At 36.1% G+C, this 19,586-nt stretch overlaps 1 protein-coding gene across 4 annotated transcripts in view; it reads right to left on the bottom strand.

Moving 5' to 3' along the window:
* Window positions 1–19,586, bottom strand: part of RTTN (rotatin) — a 153,137-nt gene that overhangs the window by 45,744 nt on the left and 87,807 nt on the right. For all 4 annotated transcript variants that reach the window (XM_081801040.1, XM_081801041.1, XM_081801042.1 and 1 more), the window contains 2 exons: window positions 10,561–10,750; window positions 8,568–8,659 (listed from right to left, as the gene is read on the bottom strand). In XM_081801040.1, the coding sequence (XP_081657166.1) occupies window positions 8,568–8,659; window positions 10,561–10,750 (282 nt within the window). The remainder of the gene's footprint in view (window positions 1–8,567; window positions 8,660–10,560; window positions 10,751–19,586) is intronic.

The raw sequence follows: 19,586 nt of genomic DNA, 5'->3' as shown, positions 1-19,586 counted from the left end.
CTGAAGAAAATGGTAGATGGAATTTATATAGTTTTTAAAATACCCCTTTCAACTTAAGACTTTAATCATCTCTCACTACTTCAAGTATGACATTACAATAACAAATAAATAACAGAAAGCTGTAGCCAACAAATGTAAGCCAAGCACATAAAGTCATCTAAATAAGTAAACCTGGATAAATTTCAGTCTAAATAAACACTCATAAATAATCATATATTAAATACCTTATTTTATCTAATATTAGATCCAGATAATAGGAAAAAACCTAAAATTTCTTTTTCTTTTTTTTTTAATATTTTATTTATTTATTTGATGAGAGAGAGACACAGCGAGAAGGGGAACACAAGCAGGGGGAGTGGGAGAGGGAGAAGCAGGCTTCCTGCCGAGCAGGGAGCCCGACGCGGGGCTTGATCCCAGGACCCTGGGATCATGACCTGAGCCGAAGGCAGACGCTTAACGACTGAGCCACCCAGGCGCCCCTAAAATTTATTTTTCTAAAAATGTATTTACCTACAACTGGCTCTAAGAAAAAAAAAAAAAATCCCTGTCAACAGACATCCAAATAACTTTCACAGTCTGTGAAGATAACAACAACTGAGACTGATATCACAAAGACGATCTGGCACCGCCATAAGCCCCTTTGTTTGTATAATAAAATCTAAGAGGACAATGATGCTAGAATCCTTTACCTTTTCACTGAACACCCTTGTGTGTGCCATTTGAAACTTATAAAAAGAACCGCTCCTATTATGAATCAAGTAGGGTAGGCTCTCTCAGGGTCAGTGAATTACGCAAAAGTTAAAGGAGTATGTTTTAGCCTTTAAACATTTGGGCAGAAAGAGGGGACAGGCCATATCCAGTCCTCACTACTGACAAAAATAGAGGTAGCACTCAGTGCAGGAAAAAAAGATTTCTTTTTTTTTTTTTTTAAAGATTTTATTTATTTATTTGAGAGAGAGAATGAGAGAGAGGAGGGTCAGAGGGAGAAGCAGACTCCCTGCCGAGCAGGGAGCCCGATGCGGAACTCGATCCCGGGACTCCAGGATCATGACCTGAGCCGAAGGCAGCCGCTTAACCAACTGAGCCACCCAGGCGCCCCGGAAAAAAAGATTTCTAAGGGCCCACGGAATACCTGGCTCATTAGAAGAAAGCAAAATCACAAGGTGTGACCAAAGGTCAGACATTAATAAAAGTTGTGATTTTCCTCAGTATAATCCAAGGAAGTGATACACAGATTTAGAAAATATGATTTTAGAAAGCACCTAACCTAAGAGCTGTATTATAACTTACCCTGTATGGTTGAGAAAACACAAAGACTTCTTTATATAGTAATACATTGTGTCTTAAAACTTGATTATGGGTGATTTATATTTCTACTAACCTATCTATATTTTTTAAATTTGCTATATTAGCACATTATTATTTTAACAAGACAAAAAAGTATTAAACTGAATAGCTCTGGTTCTATGCTCAAATCCTTGCTTGTTTGAAAATAATCTCCAATGGATATTTGATTATCTGTAATAATATAGATATCAATATGTAAATATGTTACTTGTTATCTTGAAATCCAAGTAACAACTAATCCATTTTAAAATTCAAGTATTAGCTTCTGGAAGGTGGAGGAGGTTCACATGAGCCCATAATGCCACAGGTAGAAAAGGCCTGATCTAGTCCAGATCCTCATTTAGAGATAAGGACTACAAGGTCACACTCTAATTAGGATTCTCAGTTGAGGACTACATTGATGACAGATCAATACACTCAAGTCAGAGGAAGTCCTCAGACAAACCTCCAGAATGCTGGCCAGCCAAGTGGAGCATGCTCAGTCACCTCTTCCCCCCACAGCGGAGAACACACCTTCTCATTTGCTCTCATAGTAGCCATAAAGCCCCAAGTGGGAGGCCAGTGCTGTCCTCATAACAGGGAGTCTGTCTAATTATTCTATCTGTCATTGCTCTGTTCATTAAAATGACTTCAGTACAAAATCACAATCTAGACATTTTCCTCTTTCCTGTCTGCCACACGACACATCCTGAGATTTTCAATTTACATTCCCTTGATAAGACAAATAAAACTGAGTTTTCCTTGAATTGAAGTATATATACTTCTAGCCTTCTCACCTTACTGGTATTATAAGAGGCAATAAAAGCCTGTTAATACAGATAAATTGGTGTTACTTAAAGCCACTGTCCTAAAACAGAATCAAATTTTGCTTGTAAAAACTAAAAAAATAATAACCTTTTCTTCAATGTGTTTATAAATAGATTTGATAGCTAAAGAAGCTTTCTAAATCATGCCTCATTGTAAAATAGGCAGTTACAATTTTAAAAGAGTCCCTTTGAAGTAGCAGAAAATAGCAAAGTCGTTTACCGTATCAAAGTAGAATTTGGGTTTAAAAAAAAGACAGACAATTTCTGTCATACAAACAAAATGCATCTATGTTCAAAACTATTTTCTTTGTATTCTGCCCTACAGAAATGAAAGCGTTCACTGGATACTTCAAAGTTTTTTGAAAGCTAATTTAGGACTTGAGTATTTTATTTGTCAAGTAATTTTATAATATTTTCTATATCTTCTTCCATCAAAAGTAGACTGGCTCCCAAGTAAGTCATTTGGTTTTTAAAAAATTAAAAGAGAACAAAGGAAGAAAATGAGGATCTGTGAGATGAAAAAGACAGGGTACAAATCAACTCACATTTTTTTTTTCAAATGTTTTTTATTTATTTATTCATGAGAGTCAGAGAGAGAGAGAGAGAGAGAGGCAGAGGCAGAGGGAGAAGGAGACTCCCCGCCTAGCAGGGAGCCCGATGCGGGACTCAATCCCAGGACCCTGGGATCATGACCTGAGCCGAAGGCAGACGCTTAACCATCTGAGCCACACAGGCGCCCCTCAACTCACATTTTTAGAACATGGCAAAAATACAAAGTATGGAAGTTTCTAAGGAACTCCAGGTTTCATGTGTTCAGTACTATAGATGATACCTGTCTCTATGTCCAACAGCAGAAAAGCTCTGGCATGCTTCACAATTTGTAATCATTAATTCTCACCAAATTATAACAAGAACTTTAATCACTTTGACTATACAGATCCATGATTCAAATGGATTGTGTATAATACAAAAAAAAAGGAAGCTCAGAGAAATATCACTGAAGGAATGAGCATAAGATGATATAAGATTGTTGCCTAACTATAAGATCACTCACTCGCATGCAGAGACTTAACCCTAGGAGATAATCACGATCCCTATGCCCTACTGTATATAATTTAAGAGAACAAGTTTCCTAGAGCTTGTAGTCCTATTCCGTTCTCCATTAGCTTTGTGACCCTACGCCAAATACTTGAATTCTCGAAGACGCCGCTTCTTCGCTCGTGAAAGGGTACCACTCTCAAATAGTGTAGATTTAACACCGTAACCCATCTGTGGACCTCCAGCAAACAGCAAACTAGAGGCTATTGTCACCTGAGCTCTAAAGGCCCAAAGTTGACTCAACACATATATCAAAACTAACTACATAAAATAACCACTTTAACCAAAATTAAGGAAATATATTTTAGTGCAAATATAAAATAACACCCAACCCTATTTTACTTATTTCAGTTACAGTTACCTGCTTAATAAAGTTGCTAAAATCGATCTCAAAACGTTTTTGCCAATTTCTTTAAATGTTTGCACTCAACAGTTAACGGCTATACCTCTACAGTAACTTAGTCTGGATAACTTCAAACACACCAAAGTGAATACAAAATACAGAAAAAAACACAAATATTATTTGCTCTTTCTAACAATTTTTAAAAGAATATTTATAAAACAGTACACGCTATGTACACAGAATGGAATGAATACTCTATTTTCACTAGCCATTATATTCATTCTAATGTCACATAGAAAAAAAATGATAGTAGAATAAACTGATATGGAGGTATTATTAACCATCAATATCTAAGTCTTATTAAAACAATCAATATTAGGAGCGCCTGGGTGGCTCAGTCAATTGAGCGTCTTGACTCTTGATTTTTGACTCAGGTCATGATCTCATGGGTCAAGCCTGGCGTCAGGCTCTGCGCTCAGTGGGGAATCTGCTTCTCTCTCTTACTCCCTCTGCCTCTGCTCCTCCCCCTGGTTATGCACGCGCTCTCTCTCTCTAAAATAAATAAATATACCTTTTAAAAAGAATCAATATTAAATTTTTATTCAAAAAAAAACAAAAAACAAAAAACCAGACACACAACAAACTTATTTTCATTGTATTACAGTCCTGTGGCCTATATTACTAACACTTAGGAACTAGAATCTCACTTATATTTTCTTTCTAACTAAAATATACAGGTTTTAGATCCTGGGTAATCCACAGGTGGTTGAAATTTATTTAAACAAAGTATATCATTCTCTTTCTCTCCCCATCATGCAAACTGCTGTCTCCCCACGTTTTCCTGGGGTCATCGCACTGGATGTATGTACCTACTCTATCACTAATTCCTACGTCAAAATGATTTTTCTTCTAAAACGCTACTTTGATTCATCCCTGCTTTAACTGTCCTTGGTCTACTTTTCGTTCTATAAAACTCATAACTACCATCACACAAATACCAATACGTATTTTTCTATAATGTCAACTGTAATGTTTCGTGCATTTTACTCAGCTGAAATATCTTTATATCTGTATCTTTATAGCTATTATATCTTACCTCTTCAAACCCAAAAACAGATTTAGCTCTCTTAGCTAACCCCTATCTGGTAATTAAACTTTAGCCTTTGTTCCACACTCCAAACAAACCAGGCATTCTCTGAGTATCTAATGCTTTTAGTACCACACAACCACGCATGCAATTATTTTCACATTGTGCTTCATGTTCCTGACTAGACTTTCAACTCTTGTCAGAGAGTACTGAATCGTAAGACATATCTGAATATCTTTTTGGCTCCCTGCAAATGTGTGCATACATCTAAGAAAGATTAATCCTTTAAAGCTCATTTCAATTGACACTTCTTATCCAAAATCACTTTCTATTTCATCATACTCTCTAATGTAACCTCACTGCACCCTGACTATAACATCTACTACGGCACCTATCACATCTGGCTTTGTTGTGAAGGAGTAGAACGTCACGGTCAACAACCTGGGCTCTAGAGCCAAACATACTTCTGGATTCAAATAATGCTCTTATCAGTTACCAGCACTGGAACCTTGAACAAGACACTTATTCATTGCATGCCTTAATCTCTTCTTTTGTAAAATAGCAATAGTAAGAATCCCATGAGTAATTTCTCTTTAAATGTTTAAATAAACTTAAACTAAAATAAAATCAGTTTTATTTAAACTGGTGCTCCCAAAGTTCCAAAGAATCACATATTTCACAAAGAAAAGCTCAAAAGGAAAGAAGCCACATCTCCTTTGACAATTGATAAAACAGATTCAAAAAATACAGACATAATTCTGCTCCACAGCAGTAAAAAAAACCCAAAAACACATATTTTGGTTAGAAAACTCTTGTTGCATACCAGTGTATACTAGGCGTAAGTACCCATCTAGTGTGGATATTTCTAAGAAGTAGAGATGAGATTTCAGGAGGAAAACCAACCAATGCCTGACCCCTCCTACCTGGGAGAAGGAGACACTGAGCTGGATAGAATTCATCTCTGAAAAGACGGTTACTTAGAAGGGCAATGCACCAACATGAAAATGACACTCTTTACCCTCTCTGTAATTTATGAACATACATGTCCCAATCCCTACAAAGTTTGCCAAACAAATGAACTAATATATTCATTAGATAACACCATGAAAGTCCCTAATGTGGCATTAACTGCACAGAATGGATAATGACCCAGTGACAGCACACTAGATGATATGACCCAAATCAAAAGACAGTGCTTTCCTTAGAAAGACAAAATGGAAAAACCAATTAAAAAATTGCATCTTTTCTCATATCTGGGAAATACACAAAATAATGATATAAATTACCAGATACACTTATTTGCAAAATTTAAATCCACTGAACTGATATCTCAATTTATAACTTATACTTAAGAAATTATTAGCTGGTCTACGGGGCGCCTGGGTGGCTCAGTCGTTAAGCGCCTGCCTTCGGCTCAGGTCATGATCCCAGGGTCCTGGGATCGAGCCCCACATCGGGCTCCCTGCTCAGTGGGAAGCCTGCTTCTCCCTCTCCCACTCCCGCTGCTTGTGTTCCCTCTCTCGCTGTGTCTCTCTCTGTCAAATAAATAAACAAAATCTTTAAAAAAAAATTAGTTTTGGGGCACCTGGGTGGCTCAGTCGTCAAGCGTCTGCCTTCGGCAAAGGTCATGATCCCAGGGTCCTGGGATCGAGTCCCACATCGGGCTCCCTGCTCAGTGGGAAGCCTGCTTCTCCCTCTCCCACTCCCGCTGCTTGTGTTCACTCTCTCGCTCTCTCTCCGTCAAATAAATAAATAAAATCTTAAAAAAAAAAAAAAGAAATTATTAGCTGGTCTAGGTATGACAGCTTAGGTTTAAAGTAATACTAGTATATGGGCACCTGGGTGGCTTAGTTGGTTAAGTGTCTGACTCTTGATTCCAGCTCAGGTCATGATCTCGGGGTTGTGGGATGGAGCCCCGTGTCAGGCTCTGTGCTCAGTGCAGTCTGTTGAGGTTTCTTCCTTTCTCTCTGCCCTTCCCTCCCAAGCACTCCCCACAAAAATAAATAAATAAATCTTTAAAAATAAATAAATAAATACTGATATAATGAATAAATTCTCCAAATTTATTTTTCCTGTTGGAACAAAAACATACAGTATCTCGCATGGCAAGAAAAACATGACAGTTAGCAAAATTTGGTAATGAGACTACTTCTGTGAATAAAAGCCACCAATCTGGTGAGTAAGTCACCAATACCAAAGCTCTTCTATTTGGAATCCAAAAGAAGAAAAGGAAGAGTTGACTGATAGATAATTATCTCTTGAGAAACTACACAAAATCAATCTCACATAGAACTGTAATAAGATTTCTTAAAAAAAAAGATTTCATTGGTATATATTTCTAAAAGAATATGTAACATCCAAACACAGGTTAAAGAGTCTTATGCTAATAGAGGTGCTTCTATTTTAATAATGATTACAATAAATAATGTATTTCTAAGATTTTCCTCAGAAAATCTAGTATCTTGATCTATATTTGTTATTATTAAAATATATATTACTATATATTGTATACATATTATTACTATTCTCTTATCAAATACAGAAATGCAAAAGTACTTAAGTATTCTTGCATAGGATAAATACAACTTGGTATCTACAAAACAGCTAAGATGACTCAAAGTTAATTAGAGCAATTGCTACTTACTGAGTACCTACTATAAGCAAAGAATTGAAGAATGTACAAATTTCAAGGTTAGTCTACAGATAGCCCTTTCAATAAACAGGGAAGCCTAAGAATTACTTTTAAGCACATATTAATGCTGCCCTTCTGTGAATTAAATAACTAATACAGTCTTTTTTGCATTTAATCATATTATTTCTCTTGTTGAGACGAAGATACATACTATTTCTAGCATGGAAAGGAAAGCATGACATCTAGTGGAACTGGGGTAATTACCCTACTTTTCCAAATAAAGGTTCAATGCAGCACTAACCACAAACTCTTCTGAGTCTAGGGATAAAAAATAACTCCTAAAACTGCAGCAAAAAGTACCAGTGCTGAGAAACTACAGGAAGTGAATCTTATTATTGCCTTATAATCATTTATTATTCTCATATTATTTTTGCTCCTGTAGCAGGAGGGCCAAGCCTTTGCCTTCCTGATAGGGTCTACGACACAGTAACTGTTCCAAAAACACTCTAGGATGCAATGTAATGTTTCCCAGTTGAGAGGAAATGATTTCATATGCTTGTAAAACAAGTGAAACCTAGTATCAGTCATATTTAGAAATACTAAGTGTGTCTCAAACTTTTTAGAACAAAGCAACTTATGAATGAAAAGAAAAAGGAAGGCAGGCAGGCATAAATTTCTGGTATTTCAGATAATCAAAACAAGCGTCTATCTGTTGCAAATATTTAGAAAAAAGCTTAAAATCTCCACTACCAAACTGGAATCATTTGAATGGGTCCACTTTCTCCAAATTGCTTTGCCCTTAAGCAAAACTGCATGGTATTCAAGCATTATTATCAGATGGGATCTATTCTATTACTACTGATAAACATTTTTAAACTTTTATGCTTCTGGTTCTATCAAATAAGGTATAAGAAAGGTTGTAAATTCATCTAAAAGGACATTCAGTGTAGCTATATGAGTACATCACACCCTAGTTCTACACAGACAGCAGTTCAAAAAAATCACAGCTGTCAGGCGCCTGGCTAGCTCAGTCAGTGGAGCATGCGACTCTCGATCTCAGGGTTGTGGGTCTGAGCCCCATGCTGGCTACAGAGATTACTTAAAAAAAATAAGCAAATAAAAAATTTCAAAAAAAATAAACAAGTAAATCACAGCTACTTTAATCATAACCTTATACCGTCTTATCGTCCACTATGTAAATTCAAATCTTTTCAGAGATTCAAAATAAAGCACTTATGCATTCTTTAGAAGTACCATTGTTTCCAAGGTGGAGAGAGAACTTGAATCTTGATCTTGATTGGACATCCTAGATGGAGCCCTCCAAAACTTGAATGAGTCATCTAAACCTGTGACGACAGGAAAACTGTCAATATGAATACAGTCTCCTGGGTACTGGAACATTTAAAAGAAAGAATACTTGTTATAGGAAACCAATCAAGAACTTGTTACAGGAAACCAACCAAGAAGTAAGGAAAAAAGGTTGCTTAATTGTTATTATTCTTAATTAATTTATGTATAAAGCTTGTTTCACAAAAATTTTAATGACAATTAGTGGAGTTTGCTTACCTAAATCTAATACAATTTATCAAGACCACCAGCTCCCAAACTTTAATGTGCCTAAGAATCATAAAGCGTTTGTTAAAGCAATTTCCTGGGTCCTATTCCCAGAGATTCTACTCCCTCAAATCAGGGTGGGAGCCATAATTTTACATTTAACAAGTTCACAAAAGATTTCAATGATGTTGGTTCAAGGGCCATGCTTCGAGTAACACTGATCCAGAGAAATCCAAACAATGAAATGGGTCACTTTCCTAATAAGGGCATTTATTTAAATTTTCAGAAATTTCTGGGGCGCCTGGATGGCTCAGTTGGTTAAGCATCTGACTCTGATTTCAGGTCAGGTCATGATCTCAGGGTTAGGAAATGAAGCCCCACATCAGGGTCCATACTGCATGCAGAGCTTGCTTAAGATTCTCTTCCCCTCTCCCACTACCCCTCCCTCCACCCCATCTCTCGCTCTCTTCCTCTTTAAAAAAAAAAAAATGTTCAAAACCTTCATCAAATGTCATTTTCCTCTTATTTCCTCCAAGAATTGAGCAGAAAAGTGAATTAGAAATTCACATTTAAGTCTGGGAGTAAAGGAACTATGTCTGCAATTCACTCTTAGAATAGCTCAGATATATATATATATATATATATAAGAAAAAAACATATATATGTATATAGATATGTAAAATAAATAAATTTTATTTATACACACATACATATACATACACATGGCATAGGGGAACAAATGCAGTACAATGTTAACATTTGAGAATGTTCTTGCATTCTTGCATCTTTTCTATAAGTGTGAAATTATGTCAAGATTTTCTTTTTTTTTTTTTTTTAAAGATTTTATTTATTTACTTGACAGAGAGACACAGTGAGAGAGGGAACACAAGCAGGGGGAGTGGGAGAGGGAGAAGCAGGCTTCCCGCGGAGCAGGGAGCCCGATGTGGGACTCGATCCCAGGACCCCGGGACCATGACCTGAGCCGAAGGCAGACACTTAATGACTGAGCCACCCAGGCGCCCCATGTAAAGACTTTCAAAAGTTACTATTAAAAATTAATTTTAAAATAAAACTTATTTTTTAAATCATTAAGTTATTTATTATTATGAGACAAAAGTATTTATATGTGCTAAGATCATAGGAAATCCAAAAGAATCTATAAATAGAAACAGAAAGGTTTCAGCAAGATGTTTTGAGAAATTAGTACCGTACCAAAAACAAATAGCTTTTTGATATATTAGCACAACAAATTAGAAAATTTAGTAGGAAAAGGTCTCATTCTTGATTGCCTAGGAAGAACCTTCCAAAAAGTTTAAAACATCTAATAGAGAAAAAAAACTATAAAACTTTACTGAAGGGCATGGAATAACTTATAAAACATTAATAAGATGTCAAAATGGTTTCCATGAAGAATTTATAACATAGAAAAATGCTTAGGCAATGTTTAGTGGAAGGAAGGAACAAAAATGTACATAGATATGAACACAATCATGTAAAACAAACAAAAGCTATAGAGAGAGAGAAGACTGAAGAAAATCCACCCTGACATTAACAAAGGTCATGTCTGCATAGTGGGGCCCAAAGAATAATGTTTTCCTGTGTACCTTCATTATTTTTCAAATATTTTGTAACAAACACATAGGTTTTCAACAGTTTATAAAAAGATTTCATAAAAATAATATAATGTACTTACCATTTAAATCGCTGCCTTCTGAAGTTCCATCAAGAGCAGAAAAATTCAAATCAAATGTATACCGTCCCAGGTAACAGTGTTTTACCATCTGATTCAAATGTTCATAAAAATGGCAGTGATATAAAAGAGCCTGAAGGGCAGGTTTTCCCGTGAGCGATAGGCCAGAATCCTCATCGTGGACACAGGGGCCCTGTAGGAAAAGAAGGAGAGAAAAAGAAAGACACACTGATTTATAACGTAATTTCTTCAAAAAGACCTGCTGTCTGCCCCACATTCCCCTCAATGAATCAAACGGGTCCCAGGTGCTACCATGATCCTTCCACCTGCCTCTGTCCCTCCATACTCGAAGCAGCCTGACTTAGGGCAAATATTTCATAGTCCTCTAAGTTTTTGCTGCCTAAAAATCCTCTGAAGGCAGAAGGCTGCTCCATTCTATCTCTTGAGGGATAAACATTAGCTTACAATGTTTCTATGAAATGGTACAGTTTTAACCAAGCAATTACATACTTGAGCCGCAAATACAATAAAAGCAGTATTTTTCAACCTACACAGAATAAAATAAGTATTCAAATATCTGAAATAATGTGATCCAGTAATTATGTTCCAAATTATTTTTTGCACCTATCAATATGCCAGATAAAAATGAAAAGACTCATCGCCATCCAGGATAAAACTTGTTTGCCACACCACTTCTCACTGAATTAATCCTGCCAAAGCAAACACGCAGGCATGCAAGCACGCACACACACTTTCCATCAGGAGGCTAAGAAGAGTCTGCCGTTACACAATTTTAATCTCACTACACTTTTTTCCAAACAATGTTTCTCACTGCCATTCACTCCTTTTCCTAGAATACCCAGTGGCAAAAATCAAGCACTCAGGATACGTTTACAGTTTGCAAATAATCCTGTCACTAGCTTATAATTATTTCTGTTTTTGGAAAATGATAAGGTTATGATTTTTAAAACAGACCATAAGAGAGAGAAAAATAAAAGAAAGAAAACAGAAATCTAAGTGCCACCAGGAAAGGTATGGTCAAAACATATTCAAAGTTTATCATTAACCGTGAGATTTATGTACGGGTCATTTTTCTCATGTCTGCTCATTAGTAAGGAAACATGGATGTTAAAACTTACTATCCAGGAAGATAAAATAATTCACAAGTTAAAGGTATAATTAAAACAGTAAGATTATTTCCATTAATCTTTCTTTTTCAGGATATTATCATTATAATCAAACCTCTTATTTCATTATTAAATACCTTTTATGGTCATGGATTTATTGTTACTCTTCATCAAGACAGCAATTTACAGGGCACCTGGGTGGCTCAGTTGGTTAAGCGACTGCCTTTGGCTCAGGTCATGATCCTGGAGTCCCTGGATCAAGTCCCGCATCGGGCTCCCTGCTCGGCGGGGAGCCTGCTTCTCCCTCTGACCCTCCCCCGTCTCATGTGCTCTCTCTCTCTCATTCTCTTTGTCTCAAATAAATAAATAAAATCTTTAAAAAAAAAAAAGACAGCAATTTACATATTTAATAAGAAATAAGACTATTTAATGAGCAACCAGCACATGATGGTCCCTGTATAACTTTAAATTTTGAGGTCTAGAAGAAGCAGGTAAAACAGAGAAAAGTACAAGAACAAGGTCATATGGCTGTAAACCATGGTATATGTTTCAGGCAATGTGGCCCTTTCATGCACTACCTTATTTAATTATCTGGAATGAAATAATTCATCCAAAACCACAGAGCCAATCCTAACATCCACAGCTTCAAACTCTTCTTTTAAGTAACTTGAAATATTCTAAATGTACAAAACATGTCAAATATATAGGAGACGCGCAATAGTTGCTTAACATCACAAATTAAAGCCCTCACTATAATAATTCAGAGAAGGAATTAATAACCAAGATGAGAATTATAAATAATTCAACTAAGTTTACTAGCTTAGCTCCAACTACTTAACAAACTTCAACAAACCAGTAAAATAAAATGATTAAACAAAGTAGGACAAATACTACCTTTCTAAACATATTTCATAATGATGCCCAGAACAATTTTTAAATTTTATTAGATTATATAAAATTTTTACTTTTGCAAAATCATACCTATATAATTACTTCCTCAGATGAGTTACACCACAGTCTAAAATTCATAAAGGTTTAACAAAAATAGGTGAAAGAATATAAGCTATATAAATCTCAAAAACAAGCTCTTCAAGAGCTCTCATTAAATCTACTGGTTCTTTATTCTGTTAAGGTCTGCTGAGGCTGATGGTTATACCAACTGCTAGAAGGAAAGGTATTATAAACTCACTGTCTTCTAAAATCCATCTTTTCAGGGTGCCTGGGTGGCTCAGTTGGTTAAGTGTCTGACTCTTGATTTTGGCTCAGGTCATGATCTCAGGGTTGTGAGATCGAGCCCCGCATCAGAATCCACACTCAGTGGAGAGTATGTTTGTCCCTCTCCCTTTTGCTTCTCCCCCCGCTAATAAATAAAATCTTTTAAAAAATAATAAATAAATAAATAAAAGCCATCTTTTTTTCAGTTATAAGTATTTCCAAAGTAAATGAGAAATTATATATAAGTGATGCAGAACTGTAACAGTTATTCTCTAAGTATATATAATTATCATAGTAATAAAGAATCATTAACATAATCACATTTACCCTTCAATTGGTATACAGATAGTCCCTGACTTAACAATGGTTCAATCTACAGTTTTTCAACTTTATAATGGAGCAAAGTGATATGTGTTAAGTAAAAACCGTATTTCAAACTTTGAATTTTGATCTCTTCCTCGGCTGGTGATATGCAGTAACATATTTTCATGACGCTAGGCAGCAGTAACCAGCCGCAGCTCCTAGTCAGCCAAGGATCACAAGGGTAAATAACTGATAAAACTATTCTGTTTTTCATTTTCATTACAATATTCAATAAACTACAAGGATGTTCAACACTTTATTATAAAAAAGGCTTTGTGTTAGATGATTTTGCCCAACTGCAGGCTAATGTAAGTGTTATCAGCACATTTAAGGTAGGCATGGCTAATCTGTGATATTCGATAGGTATATTAAATGCATTTTCAACTTACAGTATTTTCAATTTAACAGTGAGTTTAGTGGGACATAACCCCACTGTAAGTCAAGGAAGATCTATATTTTAAAAATTCATTTTTTCTCTAGTCCTTATGAATATAAAAAGAAAAGATTTAGAAAATGATAAAAAATAAGTATAATAAGAGATGTAAATTTAAAATTCCATCTACTTAAAAAGGTTTCAGAATCTGTTTTTTGCAGGGGGTGCCTGGATGGCTCAGTCGGAAGAGTATACAACTCTTGATCTCGGGGTTGAGAGTTCGAGCCCCATGTTGGGTGTAGAAATTACTTAAATAAAAACTTAAAAAAAAAAAAAAAAGGAGCACCTAGATGGCTCAGTGAATTAAGTGTCAGACTCTTGGTTTCAGCTCAAGTCATGATCTCAGGGTGGTAGGATCGAGCCCTGTGTCAGGCTCCACACTCAGCACAGAGTCTGCTTAAGATTCTTTCTTCCCCCACTGCCTGAATACTCTCTCGCTCAAATAAATAAATAAATAAATAAAATCTTTAAAAAAAAAGCCTGTTTTTTTTTCTTTGCCTACAAATCAGTGAAAATTATTTCAGCCTACCAAGATTGAAGAAGTTAAATTAATTCTGATATGAACAAAAGGATTAATATCCCAGAAAATAAAGACTAAGAGATAAAAATATAAAAGATAAGGAGATAAAAAGAAAATCAATTCAAGAGACTTAATATGGGACTCATATGATATGTGGAAAGATAGAACAAAGGAAAAAGAAAAATGATTTTTAAAATAAATAAATATGAGGGGTGCATGGGTAGCTCAGTCAGTTAAGCATCTGACTCTTGATTTCTGCTCAGGTCATGATCTTAGGGTCCTGGGATTGAGCCCCGAGTCAGGCTCCATACTCAGCAAGGGGTCCACTTGAGGATTCTCTCTCTCCCTCTCCATCTGCCCCTCCCCCCACTTGTGTGCAAGCATGCGCACTTTCTCTCTGTCGCTAAAATAAATAAATCTTTAAAAAATAAAATAAATAAATATGAAAAAATGTGTCAGAGCCAAAAGATATAGAACATCTATGTCTTCAAATTAAGGAGCTTAATGAGTGTCAAGCAAGAGCAATGAAAAAAGATACATAACCATAAAATTCTAGGACCTCAAAGATAAAGAGAGGATGGATAGGGGTGCCTGGTGGCTCAGTCACTGAGCATCTGCCTTCGGCCCAGGTCATGGTCCCAGGGTCCTGGAATCAAGCCCCACATCGGACTCCCTGCTCGACAGGAAGCCTTCTTCTCCCTCTCCCACTCCCCCTGCTTGTGTTCCCTCTCTTGCTGTCTCTCTCTGTCAAATAAATAAATAAAATCTTAAAAAAAAAAAAGATAAAGAGATGATGACAAATGAAAAAGTTGGCCGTAAAGAGGTAAAAAAGCCAGATGGACATCCAACTTCTCATCGGCAGTATGGGATGTCAGAAGACAATGGTGCGAAATTCTTATGAAGAATGATTTCAACCTATCTGGTAACTACCTAAACTATTGAAGTACAATTGAAGTACAATTTAAATACATTTTCAAATATGCAAGAACTCATTAAGTTTATCGTGCATGCACTTGTTTTTAGGTAGGAGTATGATTATTTGAAGATAATTTCTAGGATAAAGGATCCTAACTGAAAAGAAAGGATGACTAAGAGTTTAGAAGAACATTAGATATGATATAAACTCACAATTCAAAAAAAAATTAGACAGACAGAAACTCTATAGGAAAAAAAAATCACCCAAACCACTTTTTTTAATGACACACACACACACACACACCTATGTAGGTATACATACAATATATATCAGAAAATTTTTCTTCTGAGCACCAGAGAAATCACAGCCCTAGAAGCAGAGATAGAGAAGTATAACCACAGCCCAGTAAGTGGCTCTGTTGTAAATTACTAGTTTTCAATTTTTAGAATCAACTTATAGATAAGTCAAGGCTGCGGAAGAGAATGTAAATGTCATCAACATTTACCAAGTAAAAGATAAAACTGACAAAGATTAGCAGAAGTGAAAGGATAGGAACATCTTAGCCACAACTTCCTTACCTTCTAAATGGCGGGGACAGAGAGATCATCCACAGGTAACAAGATCAGAAACAGCAGGTGGAGAAACTAAGTTTGGTAATAGAACTAAATTTGCAGGACATTATCTAAATGAGCTAACTCCTGTGTATCAACACAGTAAAGGAACAAACATTATTGCAAACTACTATTTAGAGATATGAAGGTAACTACCTGAAGAATTAAAATCAGTAGGAGGTAAAGCTGTCTCTGTGAATGAAGAGAGGCAGTAAATTTCATTATAAGCTCTAATGGTTGTTTTAATTGTATATATTTATTACTTTAAAAATTCTTCTAAAAATTCAAACAATTCATTCAAAATATTTTTAAGTTCTCAAAGAAGACCAAATCTGGAATATGTACATATTACACCATGATTTTTTTTTATTCGATTTATTTTACTTAAGCATGAAGCCGGAATCCCCATTCTCCACGTGCCAAAGCTTCCTAGCGGCAACGGCATGTTAGCAACAGAGCTTTACTCAAGGCAGTAGAGCCAAGCCCAGCATATGCACAAAAGATGGTCTGACTCAGGCTTTCCACAGATGACTAATGGTACAAGGTCCAGAACAATGAAGCTTTTCATGCATACACAAGGCTTCGCTCCACAGATCCATCAGTAATTGATGGGGCTGTCTTCTGGCATAGTGGGGAAATCAGCATGGTCTAATTGCTCCGTCTCAGGATGTCTATATCCTTACCAAACTTGCCCTCAGGTGGGTGCTGGGGCTGCCAGATCATCTGCAAAACTGCCAAGGAGAGCTGAGAAGGACAGTATGCAAAGAAAGAAAACTCTTCAAATTACCAGGTACCATTATAAGTAAGTTTGCAAAGAAAACAGCAAATTATGTCATAAAACACTCCAATTAATTTGAAAATATTGTTCTCAAGGATGCAATAAGCTATAATATTAATTTAAAAACATATATTTTACTCCTGATGTCCCAGTACTATATACCCATTTAGCTGTGGTTCAAAAGGAACTAGAAGCAAAATAAAAATTACATTTAAAAAGAGCAGAGAATAGGGGCACCTGGCTGGCTTAGTGGGTGAGCACACGACTTTTTTTTTTTAAGATTTTATTTATTTATTTGACAGAGATAGAGAGCACAAGTAGGCAGAGAGGCAGGCAGAGGGAGAGGGAGAAGCAGGCTCTCCGCTGACCAGGGAGCCCGATGCAGGACTCGATCCCAGGACCCTGGGATCATGACCTGAGCTGAAGGCAGCTGCTTAATGACTGAGCCACCCAGGCACCCGAGCACACGACTCTTAACCTCAGGGTTGTGGGTTCAAGCCCCACGCTGGGCGTATATATTACTTAAAATCTTAAAAAAAAAAAAAAAAAGACTAGAGAATATTTTCAAGATGAAAAAAGAATTATTTTGAGGGTGCCTGGGTGGCTCGGTTGGTTAAGCAACTGCCTTCGGCTCAGGTCATGATCCTGGAGTCCCTGGATTGAGTCCTGCATCCAACTCCCTGCTCGGCAGGGAGTCTGCTTCTCCCTCTGACCCTCCCCCCTTTCGTGTGCTCTCTCTCTCATTCTCTCTCTCTCAAATAAATAAATAAAATCTTTAACAAAAAAAAGGAATTATTTTGATATATAACAAGTAGAAAAAACTGGTCTAATATAATCCAGAGATTGGAAAAAATGACACTAGTTACATAAGAAATCCCTAACTACATAGAAACTATGAATATAGATAAAATGATACTGCTTCTCTGACACCAAGTATTTATTGTTTTGTGAAATCAACACTTACAATGATTCAGGATGAACATCATATGAAAAATATGTACTGGTAATTATCACATTAAATATGGAAATGATATATACTGTAACTATAAATGAGTCAACTATCTATCTAAAACACACAAACACATACGCAGGTTTCCAGCTGTGTCCACTATGAGTACATGGAAGCAATGACTCCTTCCCCCTGCCCAGGAACAATGAACATATTTAGAACCCAGATCTCATTTCTAAATGCAATTCTCCATTAAAAGAAATCAGGGCTCTCTGAGCAAATGTCTGATTCCAGGCTGGGGCTGGAAATTCTGGAACATCTTGCTATACCAGAAAATAGGGAAGTGCTCAAAGACTGAAGAAAACACATTAAAGGGACAGAAGATTCTTTTTTTTTTTTAAGATTTTATTTATTTGACAGCGAGAGAGGGAACACAAGCAGGGGGAGTGGGAGAGGGAGAAGCAGGCTTCCCGCAGAGCAATACAGGGCTCGATCTCAGGACCCTGGGATCAGGACCCGAGCCAAAGGCAGACGCCTAACGACTGAGCCACCCAGGCACCCCAAGGGACAAAAGATTCTTCATGAAGGGGCTTCACCTAGTCAAATCCAGAACAATTTGAATATCTAAATAAATAAGGGTAGAAACGGGCTATAACTCGTAAGACAAAGAATCTTTGAGTCTACACTGGTGTAAATAAATAAAAAGTAAATAAATAAAGAGGGAAGAAATGAAAGCTCTTTCTTACAGTAAAATGTAATAAATGTAGAAAGAATGACAGAATTAGAAAGTCACCACTTGGCATCCATTCTGTAATAATTGCTTCAGACAAGAATCACAAATGGAAGTTAAAACTAGCAGAAGAAAGTTGATGAGAAGTAGATATGGATACAGTTTCAGAGTGTCTCCCTGCAAAAGGAAAAACTAACTCCACACGAAGGAAACAAGTAGATTCTGCCTTAACCAAGTAAGCAAAGTCAGTATCCCCAGTAATGGGACAAAGAGATGATCTTGTCTCCTGATACAACGTACTAACAAGAACACATCACTTCTACGCTTTTCGGTCAAAAAATGTATAACCTGAATCTAATCATGAGAACAGATAAACCTAATTAAAGAATATTACAAAAACTAAATAGCCTGTACTCTTCAAAAATGCTAAGGTCATAAATGTTAAAGATTCAGAACTATTTTAGATGAAAGAAATGAAATAGATATGACAACAATCTGTAACATGTATTTCTGATCCTAGATCTTGACTGGGGTGGTGTTTTTTCTTTCCTATGAAGGACAATAGTGGAACAACTGGAAAATTTTGAATAATTACCTAATTTTAATAATTATTATAACGATTTTATATGAGAATGTCCTCATTTTTAGGAAATTCACACTTAAGTGTTTAGGGGAAAAAGAAGCATTATGCCTGCAACTCTGAACAGTTCAGAGAAAAGATACTACCAGACAGAGCTAAAGCAAACTTGGTATAATTTTAACATTTGGGAAGGTATATAAAAATTGTACTGTTTCTGCAACTTTTACATAAGATTAATTTTTTTCAAAATAAAGTTAAAAAAATAGACAAGTCAAAGTCCTCTAATAAATGTGGAAAGGAACTAAAGCATAAACAAGTGTACTTACACCACAAACTGACAAGTCACTATATTTAAGTGCATGAAATTATCTTTCCATTTAAATGTGTGATAACATTTTCAAGTGGAAAGAACAACTTTAATATTATAAAAATTATGCATAAGCTAACATGATTCTACATAAAATATTATAGCAATGTTCCCTGGGTACATGTTTGTCTTCTCCCACAGGCCATAAGCCCCAGAGAATTAAATCTGATTACCTGTGAGGCCCCAAAATTTAGGTACTCAACAAATGTTTACAGAAATGAACTCAAACTACATAGATTATCCCTATCTAGCTAATAAATTTGTTATAATCAACTCTAAAATCCCATTCTGGTTATTAAAGTTGCAGGGATATGGATTTGTGACAATGGTTCTCAAACTAAACCAGGCAACAGAACCTTCCACATACAAGAGTACTAAATCCAAGTCAGACTGTAGAGAACCGGTTTACAAGAGACTGGAGAGCTGGGAGCATGAGAGTT

Source organism: Leptonychotes weddellii, chromosome 13 (assembly GCF_054177405.1).
Source record: "Leptonychotes weddellii isolate Sample4059 chromosome 13, ASM5417740v2, whole genome shotgun sequence".
Taxonomy (NCBI): domain Eukaryota; kingdom Metazoa; phylum Chordata; class Mammalia; order Carnivora; family Phocidae; genus Leptonychotes; species Leptonychotes weddellii.
Note: the sequence above shows the minus strand (reverse complement) of the source record. Positions and strands in the feature narration are given on the sequence as shown.